The sequence below is a fragment of the Nesoenas mayeri genome, assembly GCF_963082525.1.
Source record: "Nesoenas mayeri genome assembly, chromosome: 1".
Taxonomy (NCBI): Eukaryota; Metazoa; Chordata; class Aves; order Columbiformes; family Columbidae; genus Nesoenas; species Nesoenas mayeri.
The window spans coordinates 2,919,566-2,934,257 of NC_137541.1; the positions used below are offsets into that span (position 1 = coordinate 2,919,566).

General features: G+C 43.8%; 1 protein-coding gene across 1 annotated transcript in view; it reads right to left on the reverse strand.

Moving 5' to 3' along the window:
• The window catches only part of EXOC4 (exocyst complex component 4), a gene marked incomplete at its 3' end in the record, with an annotated part of 427,875 nt that extends 414,513 nt beyond the window's left edge, over nt 1-13,362 (reverse strand). Inside the window, exon 1 of the mRNA XM_080363326.1 lies at nt 13,272-13,362. Coding sequence (XP_080219452.1) covers nt 13,272-13,357 — 86 coding nt within the window. The 5' untranslated portion in view covers nt 13,358-13,362. The remainder of the gene's footprint in view (nt 1-13,271) is intronic.
• Nucleotides 13,363-14,692: the final 1,330 nt, after the last annotated feature.

The following is a 14,692-nucleotide window of genomic DNA, read 5'->3' on the forward strand; positions in this document are numbered from 1 at the left end:
ACTTGGTAGGAAAAGCCTTTGCAAAGGCAGCAACAAGTAGAACAAATGTGGGAATATTTGGGTTACTAAAGAAATCTGCTGTTCCTCCTCTCCAAGGGATGCACAAATGAATGTATGACTTTCCTCCATCTGCGTTTTCAAGTTGATTTTCCTGCTATATAGTGAAGATTCAGCTCTGGCATATGCCACCCTATTAGTGTACTTCAGTCTGCAGCATCAGAGAAGCAAGTTGCCCCCTTAGCCCCCGTATTTTGCTTTGTGACCAAAAGAATTCAATAACAACCTTCAAAACTCTTCATTTACAGGCACCAACCTCAGAATTGCAGTTCCAGTGGGAATCAGATTTGAGACTCCCCAAGGATTTCTGTTGACACTGAGGAATCCCCTATTTCCCCACACAGTTTGTATTATCAAGGGCTTCAGTCTTGTTCTCCAGGGCAGACGAGCAATTTCTTTTGCTGGCCCACTGATAGTTTCCTACCTGCCCAATAAAATGCCAAGAAAATTAGATTAAGTGTCAATGTTAAGAGAAAATTGTTCACATTAATGAATAATACATGTTTCATTTCTGAAAATTTGCTCTTTTTGATGCCACCAGCTAGGATGGGTGGATAACTGCCTGCCTATTTTACCTGCCTTGTTAAGAGTGATTATGGATAGCAAACTGAGTCTTCATTAGCAATTTGTTAACTAGAGAATTTGTTTCACAAGAAGAACATGGTAGCAACAGTAAGCGGGCGTTATGTTCCTGTGGAAGCAAAAGAAAAGAAACTGCATGCAACACGTAAACATAAATTTTGAAAATTAATGCTAAATGAGCACCTGCAACACTAAATAATTCTTGCAAGGAGATGTGGGCTCATTTTGCAGGACATGACCATTCAGGTCCTGCTGGGTTTGACCATTGCTGGAGGTTTTCAGCATCTGCATGCCCCCATAGAGCCTCTTTTCCTCTCCTCTGAAATTATCAGAGCAAATATTTGTGGTTTAAAGGAGCAAAGAGTTTTACATGGTGCATTGGTGCACGCTGGAAATCCAGCAAAAACCTTTCATGACTTGTGGATGAGGTTTTCTCAAGCACGCAGCTCACCCAGTGTCGTTGATTCCAATGAAAACGTTCATTGAAGACAGTTGGAAACACCAACCAAAAAACAGGAAAGACGATGACATTGAAGTATTTCTCATCTCATCAAGAAAAGGAATATTTTATCAAAGTTCAATTGAACCAAGTGCTCAGTCACTGGGGGATCAAAGCTCCCATTTTCCCAGCAATCCACACTAAACGTTCTACCACCTGTTTCCACATTACTCTGCACCACATCATGTGCCTTGTTAAACTTTCTACTTCCCCACTGTAAAACATGTTTATAGCAACAACAATCCAACCAGCTTGTGGTGTCAACTGCACACAGCACGGCCTGGCTTGGTCAACACCAAGGCCACATGCAGGAATGTGGCCAATTTAAAGGACTCGCTTATCGTGTAACCTTCTCCAGCAAAAACATCAGAAACGTGCTCTAAAGAAGCTTCTCAAGTACAAGCTGCAGCCATGGGCAAAATCCAGTGTTTAAGGGACATACTATGATCTATCCAGAAAAACTGGGTGACGTCTTCAATGGTTCACAATTCGGATCACAATTAAACAATAATTCTATCTGTCTTTGAAGTCCGCAGATAGAGAGCACTGGCTAGGTAGGTGCTACATATCAATATGGTAAAAACTCCCAAGAATACATTTCACAATGTATCATATTCTTATATCACACCAGTCAGTAAAGTGAATAGCACAGCAGAAGAAATTACCATTCCGGAAGGAAAATTAGAGAAGGGGATTTTATTCATTAGCCATTTTATACCATACGAAGGACCTGAAGCACAAACTAAAATACAATCACAGAATCACAGAATCCCAGAATCGACTGGGTTGGAAAAGACCTCAGAGATCATCAAGTCCAACCCTTGGTCCAACTCTAGTCCATTGACTAGATCATGGCACTAAGTGCCATGTCCAACCTCACTTTAAAAACCTCCAGGGCCGGTGAGTCCAGCACCTCCCTGGGCAGCCATTCCAATGCCTGACCACTCTCTCTGCACACAATTGCTTTCTAATCTCCAGCCTAAATCTCCCCTGGCAGAGTTGAAGCCCATGGCCCCTTGTCCTATTGCTGATGCCTGGGAGAAGAGCCCAATCCCCCCCTCGCTAGAACTGCCCTTCAGGTAGTTCTAGAGAGTGCTGAGCTCACCTCTAAGCCTCCTCTTCTCCAGACTAAACAAGCCCAGCTCCCTCAGCCTCTCCCCATAGGGCTTGTGCTCAAGTCCCTTCCCCAGCCTTGTTGTTCTTCTCTGGACCCGCTCCAGCACTTCAATCTCTTTCCTGAGCTGAGGGGCCCAGAACTGAACACAATACTCCAGGTGTGGCCTCCCCAATGCAGAGCACAGGGGAAGGATCACTGCCCTCGTTCTGCTGACCACACTATTTTTGATACAATAAGCCTTTGTAAAGTACAGGAGAGGGAAAAAACACCAAACACCCATACAAAGCACAGGCTTTGCCAACACAGACTTTGACCAAGGGATTCGTGGAGTTAAACTAAGCAAGCAGTTGCAAGAAGCAACAAGTAATCATTTAAGCAGAGCACTGTGGAAGTCTAGAAAGCCCTGTCTCCCCTCCGCAGGAAACAACCACGACGTGCCAAAGAGACTTCAGCATGTAAACACAATAAAATAACCCCAAGTGAAAAGAAACCCATTAGAATGTAGTTCTTTTGCACAAGGCACCTCTTGCTGATGACTGTGGCCACACGCCAATTATAATATTTGCTTTCTCATTGCAGTTTGAACCCTTGTGATCATTTTTAGACATGGATAGCGCAGTAACCCCAAGGTAACCCGGCAGCCACCTCATCGAGAGCCACCGCTCGGACACACTGACAGCGGCAGCTCTTTGTGGCAGAAAAGCCAATGTGAAAAATGCAGTTGTGATTCGTGCTGAGATGTTTAATGTTTACAGGTATAACCAAATGAGGCACGGACTCTGAACTTGGAAAAGGGAAAGGTGGCTAAGTTCTATGTAAAAAGTTATGAAACTTGTTTAGGAAGTTATATTGATAGAGGGAACTAACATTTTAAGGGTTAAGCAACTATATAATAAGGGCCTACTAACAAGCTAACATTTTAAACCACATTATTAAAATCTAGTTTAGAGCTGTATGTAACTAATCATGCTAAAAAAAACAGGACTTCATTAAACGCCGAGATAAGTTTTACAGCACCAGCTGCAACCTTGAGGAGACAAGATAGCCAAGATTTACAGCAAAAAGGGGGCGACAGTCTGGTTCCAGTCAGTTTGGTAGCTTGGATTCCAGCCAGTTCCTCCTGATGAGCCAAAGGTAAAAAGTCCACTGTGACGAAGCTGAAGGAGCTTCATCCAAAGACCCCCAAAGAACCTTCCTCAAAATCACCAAGTGACACTGCGCAGGCGCAACAGGGGAGGGTCAAGGAGGGGAATATGGAAATGGTTATCTGAGACTCATTTTAATAAAAAGGGGGGAAAGTCATGAATATGTATAGGCATTTCTGGGGTCATTATGAATATGTAATACCATACTGTATTTAAGCACAGTACTTATTGTTAAAGGTGTGCGTGTTGGGCGGAGTGAATCCCCCGCGCACCCAGCGCTGTTTTGCTTATGCTCTAATGAACACATTTTTATGGAATACAAGGAATTGGATTAAAAGTTGTTTATCCATAGAAAAAGCATAAGTTATTTATTTCACCAATAAAGGAACATCAAGAGGTGACTAAGAGGTAAGAGATCAGGATGCAATGGGAAGGAAACAAGATAGAGATGAGCCAACATGTCCACATCTGAGCTGCCCAGTAGAATCCACCATAACCAGTTACTCAGACACCGAGAAGCTGTAAATTATCAGAATTGCAGGAGTTTGAAGTGCAAGTTGTGGGGAGGATCAAGTGTTGACTACACAGATGGATAGAAGATGCAACCAGGTGCTCTTCCAGCAGCAAAACTGTGATAAACCGCACTGAATTGTTACCACCTCTTCCTCCCCTAAAAGCTGGGGATGGAAACACAACACTGCACAGTGGGTGCCATCCTGATCATTTCAACAACTGGGCCTTGGAGTGAAAATAAAGCAACACCCAAGATCAAAGATGCATTTTGAAAATGTTCACTGGATACACCTTAGCAGCATTCAACCCTCTAAGTTCATCAGAATAAAACACATCAGTGAGGAAACAAAATCCAGGGGTTTTCTCCTTACTTCTATGGGTATGAAAAAAAGCTATATGAGAAAAGAGCCTTTGTAGAGCATTTCGGGAGCTTTTTTTTCCTCCCAACTGCTGTACCAGCCTGTGTGACGGTCCACACAGCCACATTGCAGCAAAACACCATGAAAAGGTTTTGTGAAGCACCTGGGATGAGAAAACCTGTATTTCAGCCACTGTCTACACTAATCTACAAACTTCCAGAGCACATTAAACTAAATGGACTTATTTGAATTTTCTAATTGAAAAGTGTTGTCTTAAAGCCAAGTCCCAAGTGGGGTGATCTACAGCTTCCAGCACTATTGAACCTCAAAGCATAGAATCTGATAACACAGGTTTTGAAACCTCTGCAGAGTCTCATTGAAGCCACTAGAAAAAGCTGGTTCCTTAGGAAACAAAGCCAGCAATGAGATGAAAAAAGAACCAAAATGTATTTAACAATTTATTAATAACTCAGTAGTAAAATGTTGAATGTCTTATTTTTTTCACAGCCTAGTAGTTACTATAAAATTCAGGATTTGAGGAAATTAATCAAAATGTTCAGGAGACAAACTAATCCCTTCATGGAGACAGAGGCGCTGGAAAGAATGGAGTCAAAAATCACACTGTATAAGTCAACAGGTTTAGGAAATGGGATATTGCTGTAAACTGACTAGAGAATTATAAAGGATCTTCTCCCTAAAAACAAAACTAAGGGAAGCACAGTCCATCCTCATCAAGGGGAATATGACACACGCAGCCTCCAGACAACTCCATCTCCATCGTGCAAGCAAAGAAGTAACTCACTCCTTCACTACAAGAAATAGCAGAACAGAGTCTCTTCAAAATGCTGTTAAACATGCAAAGCAAACAGAGCAATATAAGACACTTGCCTCCTCTACTTACATTCCATTAATCTTTCATGCCATTGCACAGTTGGTTAGAGCATTTTCCACAGAAGGTGATGATCTTAGCATCTTGCAGGATCACTGCAGTGAAGTGGCAGAGCAGCCTATGGCCACCTAAAATATCATCATTTTACCAAATTAACTCATCTTTAATCAGATTTCACCACACCAATACAAACGATGAAGGGATAGCCAGGGATCAGCTAATTTCTGGAGCAAACACCAGATTGCAATGGTTTAAGAGAACCCGTCCAGGACTGTTTCCATGTACAGGAGAACACAGGTACAACTCTCCCTTTTTTTTTGTAATTAACTTTAAATCTTAAAAGCCAACACAGCTATAACATGAATTACTACACTCCCAGGAGAAAATCTAAGTCCTAAAGAACAGTATTTTAGAATCTGCAAGAGAAGAATAAGTATCTTCCAATCTGCAAGAGCAGAGGTTAGACGACGCTACTCAGATCTGCCACCTGGATAATTAAACGCCGAAGAGAATTTCCAGAGCCCGTGGCCACACTGTGCTGTGAACCCATCCTCAGTACCAGCCCCAGAACAGCCCTGCATCAATCAGCAAGAGGCTCTGGAAATACCATTATTGACCTGAACATTTCAATACTGCACTGGAACCAAGAGCTGTTAGAGGAAATGGCTTTGAAAGAGTTGAAACTACAAAACTTGCAATAATTGACAAAACCGATAATTTCCGATTCCTAGTTTTACAAGTGTAGGCACAGTGCATTGTCTAAAGCTAAAATAAGAGCTGAAAAAGCACATCCCTTGAGCTTTTCACAAGGCACAGCCACATCTACTATCCTTTCGCATATGGTTGTATATTCCCACTTCCACCCTCACCTATTGTTGCTATTCCATGTAATCAAGTATCTTATCAAGCTACAACCCCAACAAATTGCCAATGTATCTACATTTTATACAAGCTCCTCAAGATCATTTTGGGAAAATTTATAGTTTAAAACCATATTCTAACATACACGATTTATTCTTGATTAATTTCAGAGCTACTTGTCTTGTAGAGGAACTGCTAGCTCTGTAATATGGCAAAACACTATTAGCAATAAAAGTGGTTTTAAGAGACCATTACAGTACATACAGATCAGAATAACTCTGTTTTATTTCTTGTAGCAGCTATTTCCCAAATGTAACAGTGAGAGCAAAAGCTACACATCTGTCTTTCTCACTTTAAATCACAAGCTGGGATATCAGTTCTATTGCTGCAGACAGAAAGAGACCAAATGCCAGGTCATTAGAAAGAATCCATTTAACAAAGTTCACTATCAACATCATGAAAATAATGGTCAAAAAGCATTAAAAAGAACCCTACTTGTGAAAAATAAAATATGGTCACAGGGTTTTGCCTGTGATTTCGACTTCTGAAGACAAAAAAAGTAGGAAATGCGCTATATTTTGCCTCACTTTTAGTTCTCCTTGACATCTATCTTGTGTGTTTGGCTGTGTGAAAGCTGAGCACAAAGATTTCAATAAGGTCTTATGGAATCACTGCTAAAGTTTGTTTTCTCCCAATTAAAGCAGCTATTAAAGGCCAGTTTTTAAAAAAATAGCACCCTTTAATTGGAAAGAAAAAAGTCTAACAGTAAATAAAAGGCAGACACATTCACCAATTAAAAATCTGACAAGGTCTCAAAAAAAAATAGCATTTGCTAAATGCCAGGTGGCTTGTTTCAGAGAACAAACGCTGCTTCAACCAGCTCCCAACAAAACAAAAGGTTAAGAAAAATCAATATACATGCACATGCTAGTCCTCCAAAAGATAAAAAACGTTCCTCAAGTTGTCCTCCAGCAAATGAGCAGAATTTCCATCATTCTCTGCATTATTTTTTAAAATGACACTGCTGAAACCCATGTGGTCAGCATTAGATTTCTACAATAAAAGGTCCTGGTCTCCAGTGACATTTTGACCTTAAAAAGTACCTTTTATTTAAGGAACTTGAAGGACCTTTCTCACACTTGAAGGAATTAACACCTTTTTAAGTGTGTTTGCTGAGGTGTGAGTGTGAGTACAGTGCTTATGATCATCCAGCAGAAACATCGGGACAGAAGGTGTAAAGCCGCGATATCCAATATCCTACTTGGGAAGTCATAATCCCAGGAGTTATGTCTTCTCATAGCAAATAATGGTCATTGCTCCTCAGCATTGTGATGACAAGGACAAATTTGGAGATACTTTAACATCCCCTAAAGGCAAAGGGAGAAGAAGGGCCCCCCCGACTGGCAACAAAAGTGGCAATTTTAATATCAGAAACTGCTAACTTTGATTAAACTTCCCAAGGACTCTTAACTCGTAAAATACATATTTTTATCATAGAAACATAAAATCATTTTGGTTGGAAAAGACCTTCAAGATAATCAAGTCCAGTCATTAACCCAGCCCTGGCACTGCTCCATGTCCCTGAAACCCTCATGTCCATCTGTCCAGCCCTCCAGGGCTGGTGACTCCAGCACTGCCCTGGGCAGCCTGTTCCAATGCCCCATAGCCCTTTGGGGAAGAAATTGTTCCCCACATCCAACCTCAACCTCCCCTGGCGCAACTTGAGGCCGTTTCCTCTGCTCCTGGCGCTTGTTCCTGGGGAGCAGAGCCCGACCCCCCTGGCTCCAAGCTCCTTTCAGGCAGTTCAGAGATCAGGTCTCCCCTCAGCTCCTGTTCTCCAGCTGAACCCCCAGGTCCCTCAGCCGCTCCATCACACTTGTGCTCCAGCCCCTCACCAGCTCCGTTCCCTTCTCTCCACTCGCTCCAGCACCTCAAGGCCTTTCTTGGTGTGAGGGGCCCAAAATTGACCCCAGGGTTCAAGGTCTGTCCTCCCCAGGTCCCAGCACAGGGACGGTCACTGCCCTGGGCCTGCTGGCCACACCAGTGCTGGCACCAGCCAGGATGCTGGTGGCCTCTTAGCCACACGCTGCCTCATATCCATATTATGAATATACCTACCTTCCAAACCTTCTATTCCTTCTTCAGGAAAAACAAAAGGGAAACTGTGCCCAAGAGCTCAGTGTAACCCACAGCACTGCTCAGAGCATGATTCTGGTACCTCATACCTCAGCTCCTTCAGCAGCTCCTGGCTCTTTCTGAACATATCAGCCCTGTCCCGGGGCAGCTCTGCGCATCCGTCACTCCTGACAGTGTCCCTACAGACTGGACAGACAAGCCACCAGGTACCATCCACCAAATACTGGGGTTTTTTATATCCCAGGAGGGCTGGTGCCCTTTGACTCTTGTAACACTGAGCAAGAAACACAACTGCAGCAGAACACTGTAAAACATCCTATCTGCAGGCTGCAAGATGGGTTTTGCCACAGTAAATTACGTGAAGTGCTGTTCACAGATATGTGGAGGGTTTGGAACAAATGAGATGCCACCAGGATCCCAACAGGAGACCCAAGGTGGGTGGTTGGCCATGTGGACACAGCCAGTTCACTGAAGTCGGGGATACGGGGCAGCAGTGACACAAAATATCTTCACCACGTGGATCTGGAGCCAGAAATCACTCATATCCAATATCCTACTCTGAAGTCACAATCCCAGGAGTTATGTCTTCTCATAGCAAATAATGGTCATTGCTTTTCAGCAATGTGATGACAAGGGCAAATTTGGAGATACACTCATATCCCCTAAAGGCACAAGGAGAAGAAGGGCCCTCCTGAGGCACAACAAAGGTGCGGATTTTAATAGCAGACTTCGCAAATATTCATTAAACTTCCCAAGGACTCTGGAATTATAAAAGACGTGTTGTTATCATAGAACCACACAATCATTTTGGTTGGAAAAGACCCTCAGGACCACCGAGTCCAACCATTAACCCAGCCAACCTTAGCAGGGTTATCATCATCCACCAGATCCTCCTTAAGGTCAAACACTGTGATATCATTTTCAGTTTCTCCTCTACCAAGCAACACGGCCCCTTCTGCTCAGGAAATCACTTCTTCCAAATTAGCCCATATTTGAGGTTGCCTTTATTCTCTATTTTTGGCAACAGCTGGAAAAACAAGGTGAATTCAGTCAGTACATGAATCTTCCTGCAGGAAACACGTCCCAGAGAACAAATGTGTTTCCCAACACAACAGGAAAAATGGACACTTCATAGGGACAGTAAAGAAATCAAGAGTGGGAGGATCTTTCCTGTCAGGTCTTCCTTCATCCCAGAGTTTTCTACATTCAGATCAGCTGAAAATGAACGCCCTAGATATGCAGACGAAGGACAAATCAAAAATTCCAAATTATACAGAGATTGTGATGAACAACATGGATGAAACCTAAATATTTATGGTTAACGTTCCTGAATCAGCAGCAACCAGATATTAGACTAGAGCCCCAGTTCATATAAAATAGTGCTACTATAATATGATAAACTTGGTAGGATCTGGCCCCAAATACTGTCCCTGAAAGAGAGACACTTTCTGGGAATTCTAGTGAAATAAATACATGAATCCATAAAACTATATCAGAGCAAATTAAACTATTCAGTCTCTTGCAACAGAGAGCTACTGAGATGGAGTAAATATGAAAAATTACCCCTTCATTAATAAAATAATTTATATTTAGAAGAGGCCTTTCAGCCTCACATTGCAAAACATTTTATAGGCAGTTGCACAAAGCAGATTCCGCTGACCTAAACCATGTTTCTTCTTGAAAGACACATAATCACCTTCGCTATAACCAAGTAAAATACCACAAAGCTTGAAAAAGCTCCTCAAAGCTGTCAAAGTTTAGCCACTTTTCATATGCTGTCTCCTTTTATGGGCCTTTCACACAACAAGAGAGAAATAAAGAGCAATCTAAATAAACAGGGAAATGCAAGTGTAAAACCCCAAGGACTGGCAGAAGACTCTGCACGTAATTGGTTTGGAAATAAGGCTATCAAGAAAACAAAACGTCGCTACATTTCAAACCAATAGCCTACTGTTAACATGTGTAATATATTTCTGAAGCTAAGCAAACTTGTGAGAAACATACATTTAATTCACCGAGGTCTAAATTTGTTTGCAACCTTATGAGCATACAGAAGGTGAAAAGTTTCACCTGTTGCTTTGCAAGTTCATCCTCTCTCGAGCTCCTATACAAAAACAACATGAAGAAAGTGATTTACATTCCTTTCCATGCCATTGGCTTTTTGTACTTGGTTAACCCTAAGAAACATGAATATGATTAACACAACACTTTCCTTCCTTCGCAATCAATTCTACTTTCAGGTTTTCCATGGTCTGGCTCAACATGACACTTGAAGCTCTGCAAAGAATCCTGCCATCCAAACCAAGCTGTAATTAAATTCTGGAGGTTTAGTTACTAGACTGTTCTGTTGAGTAATTTTAATTTCATGAAGTCAATAATCTCAATGTTCTGTGTAAACACTGGACCTAAACTAGTCAAAGTATCACTGCCTGTAAGCCAAAGATTATTAGACAAACATGATATCTTATCTAGAGAACACAGCAACATCCACTCACTCTCCTTTTACATTATAAATGAAATAAGTCCATATTTATTATAATAAAGATAAAAAAGGAGAGCCTTAAAATACTCTTTGAAATTATAGGAAGCAAACAAAAAAATAAGATAACTACAGGAAATGCTGCAGCAATCAATGCATATATATTAATTCTTCCACTGCCTACAAATCACTGTATATTCTGTAAATTAATGTTGTCTAGCTGCAACTTACCACATTTCCCTCTCCAACTTACTCAAACTTGAGGCTGATAAAGAAACATTAAGCACAACACACTTGAAACCCACACTATTTCTCTTTTAGCCAAATATAAAGTGTAAGCGCCCAGTAAAAAATCAAGATCCAGGTGAGACTGACTCTTTTTTTAGGTTTTCACAACTACTTAGACATTTGTTACGCAAACAATCCATGCAAACTCATGAACAATTGCATCCATAAGCATGTGTAGGCCTACATATAAAATTGGCAGTAACACCACCCATCTTCACAGCCACATATTTGGGCATTAGCTTCTCACCCCTTTCTCTTTCAATACGTTGAATATACAAACTAAAGTCAGCAAAACACATAACACACCAACTGCTTTTCTCAGAGTCATCACCCAACTCAAGTTTTGTAAGATCTGAAAGACCGGTTTTCAAAATAATGAGAAATAACCCAATTTTGTCTTAAGCATTTTCATTCACAGAGAGTTTTAAAATCATAACATGTCCTAGATACAGAACTACTGCCAAAATAATTTCTCCAATGTAGTAGAACAGTTACACTTTCTAGCAAGAGCATTGGAGTAGGAATCTAAGTTGGAAAGTTCATTATAACTCACAATATCATATTGTTATGACTGTTTGCTGCCCAAACCACTTTAAAGAGTGCACATAAAGTCGACATTTAAAAGATTCAGAGCTGGAAATCAGCTGCTAACCCACTGGTTAGAAGCAGCTCAGAAGATACATACAAGCAGTTGCAAAAGGCACAGGTGGAAACCAGTGAAATAAATTCAGGCCCTTGCTTGGTGCCAAATATTTCACAGAAAATCCTCTAGCAGAAAAGCTGAGAGTGCAGGAATAAGGGTGGACAAAAATCAGTAGTTTAAACACGACTCAACACAACTGCTTCTTTTTCATCCCACACAAGTGTTAGACTCAGAAGTAGCACTTTTCCCACTATCACATACCAAAACACATTGGGGTTTGCACACTTCATTCACTTGTCCTACAGCTTTCCCAGTCAGGTGTATTTTTACTCAGTGCTGCTGTGTGTTTGTGGATGGGGGTCAACTACAGATTCTATAGAAATAAGGTGATGGGTCCTCCCTGTGAGACACAAACTGCAGGGCTGACTCCTCTGACGCAGGACACTGTGAAGTCACAGAACCACAGGATGGTCAGGGTTACAAGGGACCTCTGGAGAACACCCAGCCCAACCCACCTGCTAACACAGGGTCACCAGAGCAGATCACACAGGAAGGTGTCCAGGTGGGTTTGAATGTCTCAGAGAAGGAGACTCCACAACCTCTCTGGGCAGCCTGGGCCAGGCTCTGGCACCTCAAAGGAAAGAAGTTTCTCCTCATGTTCAGATGGACCCTCCTGTGCTTCAGTCTGTGCCCGTTGCCCCTCATCCTGTTGTTGGGCACCACTGAACAGAGTCTGGTCCATCCTCTGACACCCACCCTGGAGATATTTATAACCATTGATGAGATCCCCTCTCAGGTTCTCTTCTCCAGCTCAACAGCCCCAGCTCTCTCAGTGTCTCCTCATCACAAAGATGCTCCAGATCCCTCAGCATCTTTGTGTCCTGACACTGCGCTCCCTCCAGTAATTCCTTGTCCTTCTTAAATTGGGGAGCCCAGAACTGGACACCGAACTCCAGTCACAGAATCACAGAATCGACTGGGCTGGAAAAGCCCTCAGAGATCATCGAGTCCAACCCTTGGTCCAACTCTAGTCTGTTTACTAGATCATGGCACTAAATGCCATGTCCAACCTCACTTTAAAAACCTCCAGGGATAGTGAGTCCAGCACCTCCCTGGGCAGCCATTCCAATGCCTGACCACTCTCTCTGCACAGAATTGCTTTCTAATCTCCAGCCTCCATTTCCCCTGGCAGAGTTGAAGCCCATGGCCCCTTGTCCTATTGCTGATGCCTGGGAGAAGAGCCCACTCCCCCCCTGGCTAGAACTGCCCTTCAGGTAGTTCTAGAGAGTGCTGAGCTCACCTCTAAGCCTCCTCTTCTCCAGACTAAACAAGCCCAGCTCCCTCAGCCTCTCCCCATAGGGCTTGTGTTCAAGTCCCTTCCCCAGCCTTGTTGCTCTTCTCTGGACCCGCTCCAGCACTTCAATCTCTTTCCTGAGCTGAGGGGCCCAGAACTGAACACAATACTCCCAGTCATGGGAGCAGAAGGCAGTGAGCTGGGCAGGAGGACAGCAGAACACCCCTCAGGACAATTAACACACCTCAGGACACCCCTCAGGACAAGAACACACCTCAGGACAAGGCCTCCTCAGCACTGAGGCCTCCGAGCCCTAGAAGCCCAGCCGGGGCCCTCACACACCCCTGGTTCACCCCAGGGGCAGCCCTGCGCGGGGGAACACGAGGCTGCGGAGCGGGGCCGCCCCTACCTGATCACAGAGATGAGCAGCCCCGACGGGTCCTTGCTCTTGCTCATACTGCTCCGGTATCGCCCCGCCGCCTCGCCCGCCGCCATCTTGCACCCTCCTCCAACACAGACAACCAGCCGCGCTGCCGCCGCGCAGCCAATTAAAAGAGAGGAGGTGGGTGTATGCGCGTCTGTGAGCCAATAAAAGGCGAGAGGGGCGGGGCTTAGGGTGTCATGCTGCGGTGCGGCGGCGCCACGAAGCCTTCTGGGACTTGTAGTTTTTATGGCGTGGGCTGGAGGTGACAGGAACGTCGGGGATACATCTCCGCTTAGAAAGCCGCTCAAAGTCTGTTAACAGATTAAAAAATTACCCACCGAACAAGACACATCTGCAAAGAGAGCCGTGCCCAGAAGTCACCATTTGCTCTGGAAAATGCAGAAAATGGCGGAGAACATGAGGGGCCAAAGGCAGTCACAGGGGCTGAGGTGCTGCGGGGCCTCCCCCGGACTAAACAATGGAGGGTTTAGAGGTTTATAGAGCGTAAAATGAACAAAATGCACTAGCTACTGATAATAACGTGTCCTACACATAGTTATTTCTACATATTAACTGTGCACCGCAGCCTCGAGTGGATTCTGGTTACAAGTACAAAGGGTTGCTAAAGCATCACTCAATTTAATGTCTTTCAGTTGTGGTGTTTTTTAGAAATAGTCTTTCCCGAGTTTCTCTGGAAAGGCAGTGAGGTGGCTCAAGCTGAAACAGCCCAGATTTTTGAAGCGAAAGTGAAACGTGAGCTGGTTGGCATTTTGCGTTTGAATTGTGGTTTTTCAACAGCTGGAGGTGACAAAGTCCGTTCACAAAGTGGCTGGAAATGGCAGATCTTCAACACCCGGTGCTTGCTGCAGGCCAACAGGCTTGCCCAGAGTTCCTGCTTTACCATCGATGGGCTCCATCTCTTGCCACAGAATCGTCCACTTTAGAAAAGGAAAGGAGTTGACCATGAGTCACCAATGTGCCCTTGTGGCCAAGAGGCCAATGGTACCTGGAGTGCGTTAGGAAAAGTGTGAGCAGCAGGTCAGGGAGGTTGTTCCTCCCCCTCTGCTCTGCCCTGGGGAGGCCACATCTGGAGTTTGGTGTCCAGTTCTGGGCTCCACAGTGTAAGAAGGACAAGGAGTTACTGGAGGGAGTCCAGTGGTGGGACACAAAGATGATGAGGGGTCTGGAGCATCTTTGTGATGAGGAGACACTGAGAGAGCTGGGGCTGTTGAGCTGGAGAAGAGAACCTGAGAGGGGATCTCATCAATGGTTATAAATATCTCAGAGTGGGTGTCAGAGGATGGACCAGACTCTGTTCAGTGGTGCCCAACGACAGGATGAGGGGCAACGGGCACAGACTGAAGCACAGGAGGGTCCATCTGAATACGAGGAGAAACTTCTTTCCT